Below are 19973 nucleotides of genomic sequence, written 5' to 3' on the forward strand. Positions count from 1 at the left end.
TGTCATTAAAAACGCTTAATTAATTTTTTAAAATGTTTTGATTTTAGGATTTCATCAAATTTCATTGATAATGGGAATCGATAGGATCATTAAAATTCTACTCAGTTGAAGGAGAAATAATCATGACAACCAATGACTGTTTTAAAATAGTAGTTTATTCTGTTTATCGATATATTTAATTACAATATTACATGACATATTTCCTCTACTCCTCATCATCTTATAATAACAGCAAAAAATCATTATTATCCGAAAATAGCGATTTACATTTTATCATCTTTTGTACAACTATATACTCTATCAAACATCAGTAAACTAATTTCTGCTTCTGACAGTCGAATTTCCCGAACAATTCAATAGACACCTATTGAATTATCTCAAACGTTTGTCCTCCGAAATTCCGGAATCTCGTTTCGACAGAATGAATTCGGCAATGATTATGCGTTCAACAATCTGAATAAAAAATGATTGAAAAATGAGTTTGAGAATAAAAAATATCTATAGTAAACAATAAGATACGACTGGGATGAGTGTCAGGGTCTCGATACAAGACAGATAACAAATTGATTCCCCTCACAATAAGAATCAGCGATTTCCCCCCCCCAGATTATCGATTCCTCCGATGATTTACCAACTCGAATCCCACGAGAAAGCACCCAATCCTAAAAATCGACACTCACATCGACTCAGATATGAAAGATACTCGATACCTATTCCACAGATTAGGAGATTATTAACGAGCAATTATTGATAATACATTACTGTCAAAAGGTTGAAAAATATATAAATCCTCTTTCAGCGACGATAACAGTGCTGTAATACCAGGGATTATGACCCAGAGATACTGTCAAGAGCCTCTTGACATAATCTTAACATGCAAATATTCCAAGATACGTAATTCGTTCGATAAACGTTGCTTAAAACCTACACTACGTCGACAATCTTCTCTCGAAAAATAAAAACTAAAATAATCAACAGAATTTATAAATCTATGCATCTGACGCTGAGGAAAATTCATAATTCTCCTCGACGTTCTATAAAAAATAATTTTCGATAATTTCTCATTATTTCTCTCTAGGAATAATTCATAGAATTTCTGTCACCTCAGTGCTTTACAAATTTTGCACTGAGTAATATCAAATTTGCTCATTCAGACTGCAGACGGCTCCCGCCATTTATTTTTCCGCCCTTCAAAAACAAAAAATAATCAACTAAATTTGTGCGCTTTGCATTTCCGAGTTTCTTCATGCATTTGACGTTTATGTTTCTCTTCAATGTTCTATAAAAAAATATCGATATTTTCTTTCTTTTTTCCTTGAGAAATGAGGAGAATAATTCACAGAATTCTATCGCCTCGATTTAGTGTAAAGCTTTCGCAATTTCTTTCTTTTCTTTAAAAAGTGGATAGTGAATCAACAAAAATTCTTCAATCATGCCCTCCGGTTGGTAAAAACAATTTGATTCATCGGAATTTACTCATTGAGACAGCAAGTGCGAACGAGTGCATTGCACACAGCGTAAGGATCACAGTTACTGCTGGGTCTTCTGTCCTCGAGATATCCCTTCTTGTCCTCAGCAACGCCCCTTGGAATGCGAATGCTGCAGCCCCTGTTGGCAGTGCCAGCACTGAAGTCGTGGATACTGCTTGTCTCGCATTTACCAGTGAGACGACGCTCGTTGTCCTTTCCTCCACGTGGATCGTAAGCCTGGATGTGGCGAATGTGCTGCTTGCTCAGTCTCTCGATGGCCTTGTTTATTTCGGCAATGCCACCCTCCTGTCGCATGGGCTTCGTCGAGAAGTTTGTGTGGGCACCAGCCCCGTTCCAGGCTCCGTCCACTGGTTTGGGGTCCAGGGTGGCGATCACGCCGTACTCCTCGGCGATGCGGTGGAGAATGAAGCGGGCGATCCAGAGGTCGTCACCGCCGGCTATTCCTACGCAGGGACCGACCTGGAGACAATTGGAGATAGTGTTGTTAGGCGGAGAGAAAAGTTGGATAAAAATTGTCTAAAAAATTGCGATTTTAACGTGGATACGTCTTTTCATTATGGGAGGGCATTGAGGGAAAAAGTCCTTATGGTTCCTTATCGGCAGCGGCGCCATCTACCGGAATTTTAGAATTTTCCAGCAAATTCGGGAAAATTCTCCAGTTTTCGTAGGAGTAAATTACAATTTTGAGGGATCCTCAGTGCTGGACTATTACGTCATATTCCGAGCGATGTTTTCCTCCTGGAAATTCTCGACTTGAATAAAAAGAATCGATTTTTTTTACATGGATACGTCTGTTTTCGCTTTGGGGGGATCGGCAGCGGCGCCATCTATCAATCTAACAATCATCGTTCTTGCGAAGTTGATTACTGATTCATAAAATATTTGAAAAATTGAAAATGCTGATCGATAATTAATTTAATAAAAATTGAAAAATTGTACAATACAGTCACCTGATACGTAATAAAACTATTTCAATTCTGCAATACGATTTTGCCAAGAACTACTTAAATTTTAATCTTCAAAATTCAAGTTGTGTTTATACTACTTAAATTCCGACCGATGTTTTCCTTCTGGAAATTCTCCAATTGAATAAAAAAATCGATTTTTTTTTTACATCGATACATCTATATTTTCATTATGGGGGGTTAGAAAAAAGTCCTTATGGTTCCTTATCGGCAGTGGCGCCATCTATCATTTCGTTTGAAAATAATTTTTAATTCTCAATTGCAATTAATCAATTAATTCTAAATATCTGAATTTGATTTGTCAATCAATCTAACAATCATCGTTCTTGCGAAGTTGATCACTGATTCATAAAAGATTTGAAAAATTGAAAATGCTGATTGTCAATTAATTTAACAAAAATTGAAAAATCGTACAATACAGTCACCTGATTTTGTACGTAATAAAACTATTTCAATTCTGCAATACGATTTTGCCAAGAATTTACTTAAAATTTTAATCTTCAAAATTCAAGTTGTGTTTATACTATTTTAAACTCACTTGGAATTCCCACTGTGAAGGCATGACCTCGGCATTGGTACCAGCGAGATTGACGCCAGCATAGAGACAAGCTCGGTAATGTGCCTCGACAATTTCCCTCCCGATGACCTTGTCAGCACCAACACCGCAGTAGTAGGGCCCCTGTGGCCCTGGGAAGCCATTCTTGGGCCAGCCCAGGGGTCTACCATCGAAGTCCAGGAAAGTGTACTCCTGCTCGATGCCGAACCAGGGCTCGAGCTCCTTGATGGCCTCCATGGCTTCGTTGCACTTGTGACGGAGATTCGTTTTCGTTGGGGTTTTGTCGCTGTTGAAGGTCTCGCAGAGGACGAGACGATTGTGACCCCGACGGAAGGGGTCACGGTAGATTGCCACTGGCTGGAGGAAGATGTCGGAGTTGGCACCGTCCGCCTGGTAGGTCGAACTCCCGTCGTAGGTCCACCATGGAAGCTCTGGAATATTGAATTAAAATTATTCATTTGTTATTTTACTGGTCAAGTGGAGGGGAGGAATCGGCGATTTTGGAGATAATAGGAACAATGTTTGTTAAATTGTCAAGGCAAGCGACGTTTTGATGAATTATTTCAGCTTCCTCAGGCCTCATAAGAAACAAAACAATTTTTAAAAAAATTTTTATTTCTTGTTTTTAAAGAAAACAATATTGTTTTATTTTTTTAATGTCTTGACTATTCTGGAGCTCAGGGATACTAAAGTAATTTAGCAAAACGACACTTCCCTTGACAATTTAAGCCTTCTTCCTCTCTTGAAAATTTAATTCACTTGTAGTGCTGAAAAATTTGAAGGAATTAAAAATTTCATTTATGTGTAATTTTCAAAAAATTTAAAAGGAAATCAAAGGGAGAAAACTTTGGAGATAATAACAACAATGTTTGTTAAATTGTCAAGGAAAGCGACGTTTTGATGAATTATTTCAGCTTTCTCAGGCCTCATAAGGGACAAAACAATTTTTAAAAAAAATTTTATTTCTTGTTTTTAAAGAAAACAATATTGTTTTATTTTTTTAATGTCTTGACTATTCTGGAGCTCAGGGAAACTACAGTAATTTAGCAAAACGACACTTCCCTTGACAATTTAAGCCTTCTTCCTCTCTTGAAAATTTAATTCACTTGTAGTGCTGAAAAATTTGAAGGAATTAAAAATTTCATTCATGTGTAATTTTCAAAAAATTTAAAAGGAAATCAAAGGGAGAAAACTTTGGAGATAATAACAACAATGTTTGTTAAATTGTCAAGGAAAGCGACGTTTTGATGAATTATTTCAGCTTTCTCAGGCCTCATAAGGGACAAAACAATTTTTAAAAAAAATTTTATTTCTTGTTTTTAAAGAAAACAATATTGTTTTATTTTTTTAATGTCTTGACTATTCTGGAGCTCAGGGAAACTACAGTAATTTAGCAAAACGCCACTTCCCTTGACAATTTAAGCCTTCTTCCTCTCTTGAAAATTTAATTCACTTGTAGTGCTGAAAAATTTGAAGGAATTAAAAATTTCATTTATGTGTAATTTTCAAAAAATTTAAAAGGAAATCAAAGGGAGAAAACTTTGGAGATAATAACAACAATGTTTGTTAAATTGTCAAGGAAAGCGACGTTTTGATGAATTATTTCAGCTTTCTCAGGCCTCATAAGGGACAAAACAATTTTTAAAAAAAATTTTATTTCTTGTTTTTAAAGAAAACAATATTGTTTTATTTTTTTAATGTCTTGACTATTCTGGAGCTCAGGGAAACTACAGTAATTTAGCAAAACGCCACTTCCCTTGACAATTTAAGCCTTCTTCCTCTCTTGAAAATTTAATTCACTTGTAGTGCTGAAAAATTTGAAGGAATTAAAAATTTCATTTATGTGTAATTTTCAAAAAATTTAAAAGGAAATCAAAGGGAGAAAACTTTGGAGATAATAACAACAATGTTTGTTAAATTGTCAAGGAAAGCGACGTTTTGATGAATTATTTCAGCTTCTTCAGGCCTCATAAGGGGCAAAACAATTTTTTCTTCAATTTTTATTTCTTGTTTTTAAACAAAACAATATTTTTTTATTTTTTTAATATGTCTTGTCTATTCTGGAGCCTAGGGAAGCTAAAGCAAGTTAACAAAATAACGCTTCCCTTGACAATTTAAACCTTTCTTCCTCTTTTGACAATTTAATTCACGCGTAGTGCTAAAAAATTTGCAAAAATTAAAAATTTCATTCACGTGTACTCTTTAAAAAATTTAAAAGGAAGTCAAAGGAAGAAAACTTGAAGAATTCCTCATAAATGTTACGAATTTTCTCAACTGAAATATGTTCACTTACAGAATTCTCTGTGAAAGCCATTGAAAAACTCGGTTTCCTTTTGAAAATTCTGCAGTATTTCGTGAATATTTTAAATAGAAAAATAATAATTCTTCAAATTTCTTTGCAACACCTTCTGTTTAAATTTTCTCCCATAGAAATTCCTAGAGAATTTATGAATTTCTATCAAGAATGAATGAATGAATGTTTTCAAACGCGATATTATTGAGAGAATGCATTATTGAATGAAATTACGAGAATTGAATTAAATTCAAGCCTCATCAAATTTATTTTAAAAATTCCGGAAGATGTTTACGGTAATCGGAATATTCAATTGAGTCTCGTTGAGATGTCCCCGTAGAGGGGTCTGCAGCGTAACCAATTAATTATTCCCTTCAATTGGAATAAAAGGGGAATACCCTCCGCCACCAAGTATTTACATCTCCCCGACAATTTTATCAATTCCGCAATCCAATTGCCTACGCACTTCTTGACGCAGAGAATTGCATAATACTCGAGGGGTATATTTAAAAATATTAAACCCGCAAATTGCCGGGGATTCTCCTATCGCCCTCGTGATAGTGCAATTTTTGCTCGCTCGTTTCAATTTTGATAGGGCACGAGCTTCTGAGCGGGGAAGAATGATAATGAAGAACCCCGAGTTGATAAGAACTGATGTAAAAATAGTTTTATTCCGCAGAATTGAAATTTCCTCATTAAGAAACAAGTTTTCAGAGGAAAAACGACATTTTTTTGTGTCTTTTGATGTCTGAGTTTATGCATCAAGTTTTCCCAGTGTTTTTTCTAAGAATAGTTGAGAATAGTTCTTATGAAGAAATAAAAATTTGTTGAATTTTCGTAGTGCACGAGTTACAGTGTCTCCTGAGAATTGCAACAAAGCTATTACCAAATTTTCTGTTTTTTAAACATTTTCTTTTTTCTTTTTTTTCTTTGCGTGTGAATAGAATAGTTCTCATACACTGAGAGAAAAACGACAAAGTTCTCAAACAAGTCTTACTTGTGCCAAAAAAATTGTTTTTTGAAAATTATCAAAAAGTATTTTTTTGTGCCAAACATGCAGAGAGTGCGCCGGAATGAAAATTTTTTGTCGCAAAAATAAATTTAGTAGTTGAAGACCTTGGACAACTAGCGGAAAATGGCTTAGCTGAGGCAACGTTACTTGGGGAACTTTATATTTACATATTTTTTCAGTGATTCTATATTGTATTACTTCAAAATTGTCAACGGGGATGGGGACAAAATGTAAAAACCCGAGAGGGTATACATGTGAAAATAAACTAGATTTAGTAGTTCAAAAAAAATTCATTCTCTGTACACGCAAGAAATGTCATTTCTAGCACTACTCCTTAGTTATTCAATAATCCCATACGTATTTTGCTCCCGAAAAATCTTTGTTTTATGCGGAACAAGGGATAGTAGTTTTTCGTTTCAGCTGTCTAATAATGACAGACAAGAAATGAACCCTTAAATTCAACAATAATAATGATATGATAGCAATCTTGTAACTTGGGGATAAAATATTTGTTGATAAATTTTCCTCTGTATGAGATATTTTCATGCTGAAAAGGCACCGTCTGGTGTGAATTATCCGCCTCTTGAGCCAGATATTTCGTTGCTGTCGAAAGCAGAACAATTATTCACGTTTGAGACTTTCAAATTCGAACCAAACAAATTCTTTTTTGGCAATTTTCAACTAGCGATTTTGTTGGCCCCAAGCAAGACTTGTTTGACAACGTGTTTGTTTTTCTCTCAGTGTGGAGAAATTAAAATCTCAATTTTTTTCGGTTGAATCTATTTAGTTTACATCATACCTGATGGATGCTTCGGCACAAAATTCAGTGTCCTTGTCTTGGACCTCATACCCTCACCAGTGCCATCAATCCAGATGTATTTAGCCTGGACTTTGTCCTCCGGCTGTGGCAGATCCATATACCTGTTCAAAAGTGTCTTATCGAGCGCCGCATTGGGCGAGTCTCTCAGCATAGACCTCGACATTGTTGTTGTTGTGCTGTAAATTACATCACCGATAAAATTGATAATTAGGAGTAAGTGAAGTGGTGCAATGGAACGGATCGATTCCACTCAAGGTTATTTTTCCATGAAAAAGAATAATCAAAAGACCTTTTATAACTCTTTTTAATTATTTTTTCAATTCAGTAGTGAAGCGGTAAACCGAGTTAAGTCGATTTTAACTATTAGCCAGTTTTTGCTGAATATCTCGGAATCTAAGAGAGATAGCAAAATTTTTCTTATGACTTTTTTTATAACGCTCTATTGGCTCTACAAAAAAGGTCGTGACAAAAATCTTTCTATCTCTTTTAGATTCCGAGATATTCGTCAAAAACTAGCCAATAGTAAAAAACGACTTAACCCGGTTTACCGCTTCGCTACTGAATTTCAGCATTGAATTTTGGGGAAGTTTCGTGAGGAATTTTCTGTGGATTACATTCCTTCACAAGAATTTTCGTATCTTTCTTCTCTTGAATGTTTTTAACGAAGCTATCAACTGGAATTTCTCATTGATCGGAAAGAATAAAAACTTATTCATAGAGTCGGTGGCTTTCCTAGTGATTTAATGAGCTGAATAACTGATTTTACCCTTCCAACCGCCGCAATGTCAGTAAATCCAAGGCGAGATCTTCTCGCAATGGCTTTCTTCATAATCTTCATTCAAAGTGTAATTCCCCCCTCAATAAATAGTCGTGAATCTCCACTTTTGCTGTCTGTCTTCAATTAAACCGCTGAATCCTCATTCCTCATGGTAATGTCAAGCATCACATCATTCAATATTTAGTATTTGACCGCCAGTTCTCTTCATTCACCACTTTATTTCTTAAGAAAATTTAAGGACGCGAAAAGTTCTAAATGCAAATGTTTTTGGAACATTTGAATGGATGTTCTAGAAAATCCTAGAATTCAAGATGAAATTCCAGGGCATTTATTCAGGAATTCCACAGATTTTTTGTTTAGAACACTTAAATAACTGTTCCAGAAATTCCTAGAATTCAAGATAAAATCCCTATGCACGTGTTCAGAATTCCGCAGCTCTTCATCAATTTTTTTAAACAAAGAAAGGGAATAAAAACGTATCAAATATAGAATCAATAATTTTTTCATTCAAGATGTAAAAAAAAACTTTTGTGACATCACAGAAATAAATAAAACTGAAAATTAAAAATAGTTTTTTCCTTCTTTTATACAATTGCTCGTTTGAGACTAATCTGAGTTTTCTTATAAATTGTAGACAAAAACAAAATTCTCAAAAATTCCCTCTTAATAAATAATCGTCAATCGTTATTCTTTCATCTGTCCTCAATTAAACCGTTGGATCCCCACGATAATGTCGAGCATCCCACGATTAATTATTCATATTTAGGCGTCAGTTCTCTCCCAGCCTGCTGATCACGCGGTGATTGTGTGAACAATCCAACAAAGAGGGTGCTTGACCGGGCGTGCTCGACAGATCGCACACCCAGAGGAATAAAGAAAGATAATCGAGCATTGGCACTCTGAATAATTAGAAAGCCGCGGATAAATAGCCGAAGACGGTTGTAGACATCCGAACAAAATAGTAAACAATCATGTAGGTCATCCCGATCATTAATTAAAGACTCGGTAAATAGACTAGGTTTTATTTTTCCCAGTCAATGCGTTCGCAGTTGTTGTTCACGGATTTTACAACATTTTGTGTACTTTATCGCTAATTATTCACTGATTGGTGGGGGATTGATCTACTGCGTCTTCGGGTGCTCCATTTCCTCTCTCGTGCCACGAGTCATGCGAAATTAATAGCCCCAATTTATCAATTCCGTTTCATTACGATATTTTTTCTATTTCATGCTGTGAATTCTGAAATTTATTACTGGTGATAAGGGCGAATCGGTTTTAGTGACGATTTTTTAAGAATTTATTTCGGTTTATTGCGACAATTGTTCGTCATTGACAAGTTGTATTGATAAAATTGAATGGAATCATTTTTGGATTCCAGAGGAATTGTGTTGGAAAAAAATTTTAGAAACTTTTTTTTCCAAATTTAACGAGTGACGAGTGAATTAAATTCTCTTGATATTTTTTTCTGAAATTCATTGTTTTCGACATGTTTGCAAATAAAAAATGTCAAAATTTAGGAATTATTATCGTTTATTAATTAAAGATGATAATGAAGTGATTTGTTCTATCTTTTCTTTTTATTTTCTGGCAATTATTTCTCCTTCATGTCTGCTATTTCACCCTTCATTGAACTTGTTTGAAAAGTTATATTCCATATCGATTGCTCCAATTTATCAATTCCGTTTCATTACGATATTCCTGACATTCCATGCAGCGAATGCTGCTATTTATTACTGATGTAACATTTTCCCTTTATTTACCATTTCAGTTGTTCAGAAATGGACGTGATTATTTATTCAATTTTTTATGGAATATTTCAAGAGACATGTTTTCATCTTCTCGCTCTTCCATATTTCCCCCTCCAAACTAGACGTCTCCCACATTTTTTCACAATAAAAAAATTAAAAATATCGAATTCATCAAATAATAACGAACTTATTAATCTTGTGATCATGTCTCCCATTTATTCCTTCATTCAATTATTTATTTCCTGCCAATAAACCTACATTTTTCCTTTATTTACCATGCCACTTGTTCATAAATATATTTGATTGATTTATTCATTTTTTCATGAACTATCAACGAACAATTTTCTGATCTTCTCAATCGCTCTTCCATATTCCCTCTCAAAACTAGGCGTTTTCCACATTTTCCACAACAAAAAAATATCCAATTCATCAAATAATAATGGAGATATTAATATCTCCTTCATGTCTCCTATTTATTCCTTCCTTACCACTTGAAATGGGTTCTACACTCTAAACTAATAAAATAAAAAACTACTTGAAGCCCTCATATTTCGTATCAACAGCTCCAATTTACTCAATTTTTTTTTTTCATTCCATTATTCATTTCCTGCCAGTAAACCTACATTTTCCCTTTATTTACCGTGCCAGTTGTTCAGAAATACATTTGATTGATTTATTTACTTTTCGATGAACTACCAACGAACAATTTTCTGATCTTCTCAATCGCTCTTCCATATTCCCTCTCAAAACTAGGCGTTTTCCACATTTTCCACAACAAAAAAATTTCCAATTCATCAAATAATAATGGAGATATTAATATCTCCTTCATGTCTCCTATTTATTCCTTCCTTACCACTTGAAATGGGTTCTACACTCTAAACTAATAAAATAAAAAACTACTTGAAGCCCTCATATTTCTTATCAACAGCTCCAATTTACTCAATATTTTTTTTTCATTCCATTATTCATTTCCTGCCAGTAAACCTACATTTTCCCTTTGTTTACCATGCCAGTTGTTCAGAAATAGAATGATTTGTTTACTCATTTTTTCACGAACTATCAAGGAACAATTTTCTGATCTCAATCGCTCTTCCATATTCTCTCTCGAAACTAGGCGTTTCCCCATTGCTCCACAGCAACTAAAAACCCCAAAAATACCAAATAACGAGCCCATAATCTCCCCTCCCCGTCCCTTATCCCTTCCCTCATTAATTACCCAGAATATTCCTATTTCTCATCACCAGCTCCACATTATCAACTCCTCCCGCCTCCAACATCATTCCCAACACTACCCACCCGCCCATCCTTGACAAGTCCATAAAATCACAAGAATACACACCTGATACATCTCCCAAGCCTGATCCATTTCGGTTTAGCGCCGTTGACGGATCGCGATAAGAGCCCAGCCTCACAAATTTTCACCAAAACCCTGAGCCCCATTTTTTCAACAAAATAATTTCTCCACCGATTGCGGAAAACTCTTTCCCGAGAGTTCTATATCTTTATCGATATTCCCCGAATATTCTGCTCGCACTGGCTCTTCGAAGAGCGATTTTTCCCTCACAACAGCCGTTGTGAAAGTGAAATGATTTCTCTCGGTTCGGCTGGCGCCGTTTAAACTTCAAAACAAATTGTCTCCCCGTGGCCTTGGGGTGTCTGTCGTTCAGGGCAACGTTCCAGCACTAAGATACCACACGTACGACGAATGGAATATTTATATGGTGGCCATCTCTCTTGCCATCTTTGTCAACTGGCTGTTCACCTCTTTCTCTTGATTTTTTTCCCCCACGACGTTTGGTGCGCACGAAACCGGGGGGAATAACATAAACTGAAATTGGGCGATAGCTGGGAGCGGAAAAAATTCCATCTGCATATTTTTGTTTTTGCGTAATTGGGGGCCTGATGTGCAGATAAAATTACAGGCGGCGGGTTGTTTTGTAAGTTATTATGTGCCAGGGGAGAGTGAGGATTTTTTCCCGCGGGGAATGCGAGACGGTTTGGGCCGGGGAAAGTCGGTTTTGCAATTGCATCGATTTTTTTTTGGGTTAGGGGCGGGGGGCTGGGTTATTGGTGTAATAGATGTTCTGTTGTCTGATTATTTGCTCTCTCGCGCAGGCACTGGAATTCTGCCAACATAACGCCTGACGCACGTGGCTATCGCATGGAACTGCGCAATGGGAGGTCATGGGTTCGCCGGATAGGAAACTCGTTACCGTGTTGGAGGTTTTTGATATTTCAGGGTTTGGACTGGTTAATTTGTAGTTTTGGGGGGTTTCGGTGGATTCTGGGTTAAAGAGGTTTTTAATTAGGGGTGATTTGATAAGAGGATTTTAGGGCACCTTTTACTGCTGCAATATTTCAAAAAATTTACTTAAATTTTTTTTGAAACGTAATAAATTTTTTGGACATGAGCTGACGAAAAAATGGGGTGAGAAAGCTGTGATGGGAGGACTCAGAATCATCTGAAACGTGGTGATTTACTATTCCCTGAAAAAGTGTTTATACGACTCTTTGGCTCGAATTTTCAAAGAATCACCAAATTCACTTTGGATTGACCGAAAAAATTGTCTCTAAAAATTAAGCTCAAATGACTCAGAATCACCTGAAACGTGGAGATTTACTATTCCCTGAAGAAGTGTTTGTACGACCTTCTGCGTTACATTTTCAAAGATCACTAAATTCTATTTATATCGACCAAAAAAAATTGCACCCGAAAGTTGAGCTCAGATCAATGAGAATCACCTGAAACGTGGAGATTTACTATTCCCTGAAGAAGCGTTTATACGACTTTTTCTTTAAAATTTTCAATCACCAAAATCAATTTATATCGACAAAAAAAAATTGTATTTGAAAGTTGGACTCAGATGACTCAGAATCACCTGAAACGTGGAGATTTACTATTCCCTGAAGAAGCGTTTATACAACTTTTTCTTTAAAATTTTCAATCACCAAAATCAATTTATATCGACAAAAAAAAATTGTATTTGAAAGTTGGGCTCAGATGACTCAGAATCACCTGAAACGTGGAGATTTACTATTCCCTGAGGAAGTCTACATACGCCCTTTTGGTTCAACGCACAAATATTTTTTTCAATAAAAAGGTGTTAATCATATGAAGCGAATAATTCACCCCAAATAAATTCCTTTTATTTATTTTTTTTATTTTGTTTATTCGTTTATAAACAATTCATTTGATTCAAATAAAGCATTATCTCATGGATTAATCACTCCACATTTTGAAGTGCATTCATTTCATTCGTTATCAATATTTTCTCCGCAAGCGTTTAGACCGCCACTCGCATCAAATAGTATTCTTCAAATCGAGTTTCAGTTCCTCATGATTTTTTATCCCCGTCTCCTTCGCTTAATCCTTTTTTTGTCATTCGAGAATTTTAAATGAGCCAAAGCGAATGTCAAAGTCATCACGCGCGAGGACAGCCGAAGGAGAGTGGCAAGTGCACTCGTGCGAACACAGATAGATTTAATCACCAATTTGTCTCACCATTTGCACTGAAACTGTGATTTTGCGGGAAGACAGAGTACCGAAATACCACAAAGAAGAAAATTTATCATGACTCAATTCCGAAGTTTATTCATCGTTTAATCGCGCCATGAGGCCTCACGTGTATTTGTAAATCTCCATTGTTTGAGCGAGTGATTTTCCCCTGAATTTCAAGCAATCAGTTTAGATGATTCACTAACAAACGTATAAAAAAAAATCCGGAGACAAACGGATTAAGAAATTCGATTATTCTACAGAACTTGTTCTAGTGATTTTCAGATATTTTCCCAAAAAAATTTCTCGGCATAAATTTTCCAGTTTTTTCACTAATTTTTTTTGCTTCTCTCATTAAAACATACGAACAAGAAAAACAGATGAAGAGTTTCATAGAAAAACCTAGTGAATTCGCCCGAAAATTCTATTGCATTTCCATTGAATACGAATAATAATAGTGATAATAATAAAATATAATAATGAAACTGAAAAATCAATTATTTGAAGTAATAATAATTCTTTTCAGTAAAATGTAATAATATTTTTTTATCAGTTTTCTCTATTGAAAATTTCTAAGCTATCTGCCCCTCTTTTATTTTAATAGAAATGTTCAGTGGAAAATATTTTATAGAAAAAAATTAGAGAAATCGATTCTTCTATAAAACTCATTCTGTTAATTTCTATATTTTCTGTAGGAATTTTCCGAGTTTTTTTTGTTTCATTTTTTCATGAAAAGGAAAGAAAAATAGAGCGAAGAAATGTAGAAAATTGATGTCGAGGAATTCCTATAGAAAATCTCTCGATAGAAACAGTTGCATAGAAAAAAAATTGTACTGATTTCTTCCATAAAAAAGTGTCTATTGAACAAGTTAAAAAAAAACAGTAAAACTGCGGAATTCTTCAATAGAATTTTTTTTTCACGCAATAGTTTGGCTGTGAATTTTTTTCGTGCGTGAACCCATGTCACAAACGTAGCCAGTTAATTAAATAAAATAGAAAGTGTATTAATAGATCAGCGGAAAACACCGAGCGATCTATTACGAAATAATCGAATGAAAACACCATCGGCCATTAAAAACAAGCTATAAATTGCACTAACGGATTTATATTCACTTCTCACTTTATGTTTTGATTTTTTGTTTTGGACTCCCCCGTTTACATATCGATAAACGATTTAAATAATCGCACGAGCTGTGATCGGACGCGGTATCAATAACTTTCCTATCTAGTATTACGTTTCCCCGTTAATCATCAATGTTAATTAATTCGGATGACTCATCCCGTGCAAACATTGCGTGAACTCGATTATTTATGAGTTTTCATCGGTTGTTATGAATTAAAAGTATCAAGGGAGTCGGATTCCCCAGAGCTGTGCGCCTATTTTGCTCTAGATCTCATTTTTTGGCCTTGATTTTTTTCATTTAATTCCTGGCAATTGAGACTGCGATTTTTTCGTCATTAATGTTTTCCTTGATGACTGCGTTTGTTGATGCGAGTGCATGGAAATTGTGTTGGGGGAATCGACACAGGAAAAGATTTAACATAAAATAATGACTTTGTTTGAGAAATTTTATTGAAAATTATTTAACATTCCTGTGTTTAAATATGTATTTGAAAAAAATATGGGAATGTTGAATAATTTTGAAAATATATATTTTTTGAGTGAAGAAATCTGTAAATGAGGATTTTTCTATCTAACTCATTCATTGGAATTTTTTCTATAAGAATTCCTAGATGTGAATTTCTTAACTTTCTTCTTGGATTTTATCATGTGTAGTAGAATTATTTAAGACAATGTATTCCCAAGAATTTGACACAATGTATTCCCAAATTCTTGGGAATACATTGTCTTAAATAAAAATCAATTGACTTTTTTCTATCAAAAAATACAGAATAGGTGCAAAAAAACGAGAATTATTTAATAAAATTTTAACAACACTCCAACACTCTATTTTCCCTTTTCTTTAGTGTGAGGAAATTTCGATGTGTGTAGTTAGGAGAGGGGTTTTTATTCAAGGCCAGCTTGGAAGTGTGCCTTCCAGTGGACTAGACACTTTCGCTCTTGTACTTTCAAGGTATGCCAAAACCTCTCTGACATTCTCCTATTTCCTTATTGATCTTCGTTTCGAGAGCTGGTGGGGCAGAATAGACAGTTTTGATTTCTCTTCAAATGCATGAGTCTTTGAACTTTTAGAGCCGTGAGATATTTCTCTCTGTGAATTATTATATTGCCACGGATGAAGGGCGTTCAGTCGAAGATCTAGTGTATTCGCTCGAAAATTATATAATTTAAGTTTTTAAGCAAGAATTTATGGGGATAATTTTTTTTATCGTTCAGATCGAATTCACATTCAATTCTATTTGTTTTTGGACTATTCCATTCGAAAATTATACTGTTTTATTGTTTTTTTTTTTCATAGAAAATTTCCAATAGAAATATTTTATTGAATGGATCGTCTGAATGGATTCATCGTTCTATACAACTTTTTCTGTTGAGATATTTTCCATAAGAATATCTCGACCCAAATTTTCGAAGTATTTTCCTGGAATTTTCTTTTCTTCTCCTTAAAATTTTTTTAAAAAACGTTAAAAAATTCTATAGAAAATTAAATTCTGTTTAATTATATATTGATTTATATTATATTTGATTATATATTGATTTCTCTATAGAATATTTTCTATTTTTAAAAAGTGCCGATAAACTCCGGAATTCTTCAATACAATCTACCAAAAACAAATAGATAATTCTATAGAAGTCCTACAGAATTTCTCAACGAATTCCTCATAGAAACTACTTTATAGAATGGATCAGTAATTTATCTTTCCATACAACTTTTTCTGTTGAGATATTTTCCATAAGAATATCTCGACCCAAATTGTTCAAGTGTTTTCCTTAAATTCTCATTTCTTCTCCTTAAAAAATGTTTTAAAAACCGTCAAAAAATTCTATAGAAAATTAAATTCGATTGATTTCTCTATAGAATTTTTTATATTTTTAAAAAGTGCCGATAAACTCCGGAATTCTTCAATACAATCTACCAAAAACAAATGGATAATTCTATAGAAATCCTACAGAATTTCTCAACGAATTCTCTGGGTTTTTCCACGAAATTTCACCGTAAGTCTTTCATGAAAATAAAAATGGTCAATTTCAAGCTGTCCCCACACTCCATGACACCAACTCTATTAGCAAATTCCTCTTCAACAAGATTATGCAAATATCGATCACTTAACGCTTTCACGATAATTTTCATCCCCAATATTTGATGAAATTTTCTCAAATTGACCTCAATAGTGTTTACCCAGTCATTCCATTTGTCCACATGTGCATCGTAATTCACATGTGCGTGCAAACGGTCGAGTTACAAGTTCAACTAATTACTGAGTGCCCATAAATTTCTAGGAATTCAATTCGCCGTGTAATGACGTGATAATTAGTCTCTCGTGAGTCTTTTTATCTGAATCATTATTTTTTACCCCCGGTTTTCTGTATCTCCACGGATCAACGACGATTGATTAACGGAGGAATTTACCAGGCAAAATCGTAACATTGAGCCTCATCACGTGTTTCAGGGGCTATCGACTTTATCCTAATCGTGATAAATTGTAAAAATAACGATCTCAGCGTATGTCGAGGTCGAACTAGCTGATAAATCAAGTGATAGCGGGATTACACAGTACTCTCTATCAGTGGAGAGTTTTCGTGCTGTTGCCATTGATGAAAAATCTCGAAAAAATCGTCGATTTCTAGTGCTTAGTTTCTAGGTTTTACATCAATCGAGTTTTCCCAGGGGAATTACATAATTGTCAGGGCTTCGGGAGGTACTCTATCACTTGTATTTCAGTCAGATGACACGTGTCAATGATTCATTTCATGTATTCGAGTTTTTGTATTTTTTTACGAATAGAAATTAATTCTATTCCAGAATCTCAATGGATTTTCCCGTCTTTGTTTAGTGTAAATTCATCTAAATTGATGAATCTCCAGACTTTTTTTATTAAATGTCTATCAAAAAATCAGCATAAATGACGAATATAACACGCACGAAAAAATTTAATAAAAAAACCTAGGGAATTCGTTAGAAAATTCTATTGAATTTCTATTAAACTTTCTATTAGTTTTTGGCTGATTATTATTTCTATTGAATTTTTTCGTCCGTGAAATTAATTCCTGTAGAATTTCAAAAGAATTTCCTCCCGAAAACTGAAGACATTTCTATTAAATTTCCCCCTTAACCCTCTCTACATTAATTTCAACTAATCAATTTTTATTTCTTCACTATTAACTTTTTGATCCACAGAAAAACTTTGAAAAATTTCCAGTACTTACATTCCGCATAATTTTTAATTGTTCCCTTAAATGTTTGAATTTCAATTAGGCACTGAGCGCAAACAGATCGTTTTAAAAAAACAAGTCAACAGGTTCTAATGTTTTTTCCGTTCTATTTTTTTTAATAGAATGGGAGTAAACGCATAAATGAGGTGACAGGTAAAAAATACGTAGATATATCAATTGCGACGAGTGACGCAGTGACACTGAGGCTTTGTTGTCCATGAAACTTCTTTGTTTCATTATTGTTTTTTACGCTCGGAGGTGTCGCGAAATTCTCCCAGTGTCTAAAACCTCGAGTTTATGACTGGAGTAGAGAAAAATGTGGAATTTTTCGCTGCGAAAACATTCGTAATTTATTAATGAATTCAATGAAGGAAGAACTCGTTAAAAACGGAATGGTCAAGTGCAAGGGAATAATTTTTTAGAGCTCATAAAATCTTTTTGTTATAGAATTTATGTAAATGAGTGGGAAAATAGAATAATGGTCCCAACAATTTTCCCTTCTCACGTCAATTTCGATCTGTTGAAATAATGAGAAAAGCGATTGAAATGGAAATTGAATAGGAAATGGAATAGGATTGTGAAGAATTGAATCAAATTATGACTTATGAATATTCCTCCTACTCCTCCAGGCCATTTTGCCTGCTAAACCCTTGAGTTGTTAAATACTTTGTAATTCAGATTCTGTGAATGTAAACAGTGGAATTGTCTCTATATAGAGATATGGTAATAGGAGAATTTTTTATGATTTCTTTGTAGATAAATATAAATAAATTGCCCTGATGAGGAGCGGATATACCGCTCGAAACGTTGGCAAGTAGTGAAGATTTGTGTTTTTAATTCAATTGGAGGGTAAAATCGCTGAGAACCGCAAAATAGCCTGGAGGAGTAGGAGGAATATTGATAATTATACTGGCGGTTGGAAGAATCATTGTGTTCAAATTATGACTTGATAACGAGAAATATATAATATGATATGTGAAAAACTAGAATATTCAGCGAAAAAATTGATATTCATGAGGAGATAAAGTCGAAAATAACAACAAATGCAATGGAAATTCATATAAGGCTGTTCAAAAAACTTATCTTCAAATTTTCTATTCGAAATGTACGGAAATGGCGGAGAGTTCGCGAAAAATTAAAAAAAAAACATCCCTCGAGCTCAAAAAAAATCTATCCCCAAAAAAATTGATCAAAACTATAAAAAAACGTAAACAAATCTGAAATTCAAGTGATAAAAAACAGTAAATCACAAATCTCATCACGATTCAAAGACTTGTTCACAAATTTACTATTCGAAACGTACGAAAATGGCTCACAACAAAGAATCTTTCCCCCAAAAAAATAGATGAAGACCGTAAAAAAATGTCAAAAAATCAGGAATTCAAGCGATAAAAAACAGTAAACAAAAAATATAATCGCCATTCATTTTCAAAGACTATTCAGACTACTCAAAAATCCAAAAATGGTCAAGAGTTCACGAAAAATTTCGAAAACTCCTCAAAACAGAATCTATTCCCAAAAAAATAGATCAAGACCGTAAAAAAAATGTGAAAAATTTTGCAATTCACGTAATAAAAAAACTAAAAATAACTTCAAAAATCAGAAAATGGCGAAAATTTTTAAAAACATCCCTCAACTCAAAAAATCGAGCCTCCAAAAACCGTCAAAAAGTCACGAATTAAAGTGATAAAAAACGGCACCAACTCACCTCTCCGGCAGCCAGTCTCACAATAACTTGACCAGATCTCCTCCTGCTGATACGATACGTCGTCGATGGACGATGGTTAACAACTGGGATAACTACAGCAACTGATAACGCACAACGAGGCAATACAGCGTTATGACAGTTCCAGCAACATTTATGTATGAAAATGGAAGGAAGCAAGTGGTAGATTTTGTTTCCCCCTCAACGAAACCAAGCAACGATCGGCCAACCTTGGCTCGCCATTCATGACATAACTGATGATTAAACACGAACAAACTGATCACCCATTGCTCGTTGTGCCGTGCAAACTGCATGCAACAAAGTGTCCTTGTTCACTCCTCTACTCTCTCGTTTGTAAAATCATAGCAACCCCCTACCCACACGTACCACCACTTTTCGTCTATCCACAAATTCAATTGACATGCTCGTACGTTCATGCACTCGCCGACTGTTTCCACTTGCATGACTTATCGTCATTATCATGTAACATTCATCAAATATTGACTCGGAAAATAATCATTCGTATTGTCTGTCCTACGAGCCATCAATTTGGCGATAAAAAACGTCCAACGAAAGAAGAACGTCTTCCCTTCCTCTCTTTCATTCGTCTGGTGCATCGTGACACTGGACTCAATGTCAGAATAAACTTATGCTATTATTATTGCACATTGCGTCGTTGTTTTCGAAATAAAAACAATCGGCATGGTCTTGCAGTTTTGAAATATGAGCCACTGCGCAGGCGCCTTAGATCCTCTGCGCCATGTGGACTTTACG

The 19973-nt window shown here is 34.6% G+C and overlaps 1 protein-coding gene across 2 annotated transcripts; it reads right to left on the reverse strand.

Moving 5' to 3' along the window:
- Positions 1 to 133: 133 nt before the first annotated feature.
- On the reverse strand, positions 134 to 19782 carry LOC107042864 (glutamine synthetase 2 cytoplasmic). Of its 2 annotated transcripts, none has more exons than XM_015264082.2 (4): positions 19203 to 19782; positions 7116 to 7312; positions 2994 to 3442; positions 134 to 1949 (listed from the first exon to the last, which is right to left on the reverse strand). In XM_015264082.2, exons 2-4 carry the CDS (start codon positions 7297 to 7299, stop codon positions 1473 to 1475), a joined length of 1110 nt encoding a protein of 369 aa, XP_015119568.1. In that variant the 5' UTR covers positions 7300 to 7312; positions 19203 to 19782; the 3' UTR covers positions 134 to 1472. The 2 variants fall into 2 exon arrangements, with proteins under 2 accessions (XP_015119568.1, XP_015119560.1); XM_015264074.2 differs by lacking the exon at positions 19203 to 19782 and adding an exon at positions 11002 to 11412.
- Positions 19783 to 19973: the final 191 nt, after the last annotated feature.

The sequence above is a fragment of the Diachasma alloeum genome, unplaced genomic scaffold, assembly GCF_001412515.2.
Source record: "Diachasma alloeum isolate Michigan unplaced genomic scaffold, Dall2.0 Dall_scaffold_00179, whole genome shotgun sequence".
NCBI classification, from domain to species: Eukaryota; Metazoa; Arthropoda; class Insecta; order Hymenoptera; family Braconidae; genus Diachasma; species Diachasma alloeum.

Excerpts from the sequence above, each read along its gene's own strand:
- LOC107042864 (XM_015264074.2), bottom strand. The coding sequence starts at position 11,102 with ATGGGGCTCAGGGTTTTGGTGAAAATTTGTGAGGCTGGGCTCTTATCG. Across the intron at positions 7,313-11,001 it reads AGGCTTGGGAGATGTATCAG|CACAACAACAACAATGTCGA; the intron begins GTGTGTATTCTT and ends TGTAATTTACAG. Across the intron at positions 3,443-7,115 it reads TGTGCCGAAGCATCCATCAG|AGCTTCCATGGTGGACCTAC; the intron begins GTATGATGTAAA and ends TCAATATTCCAG.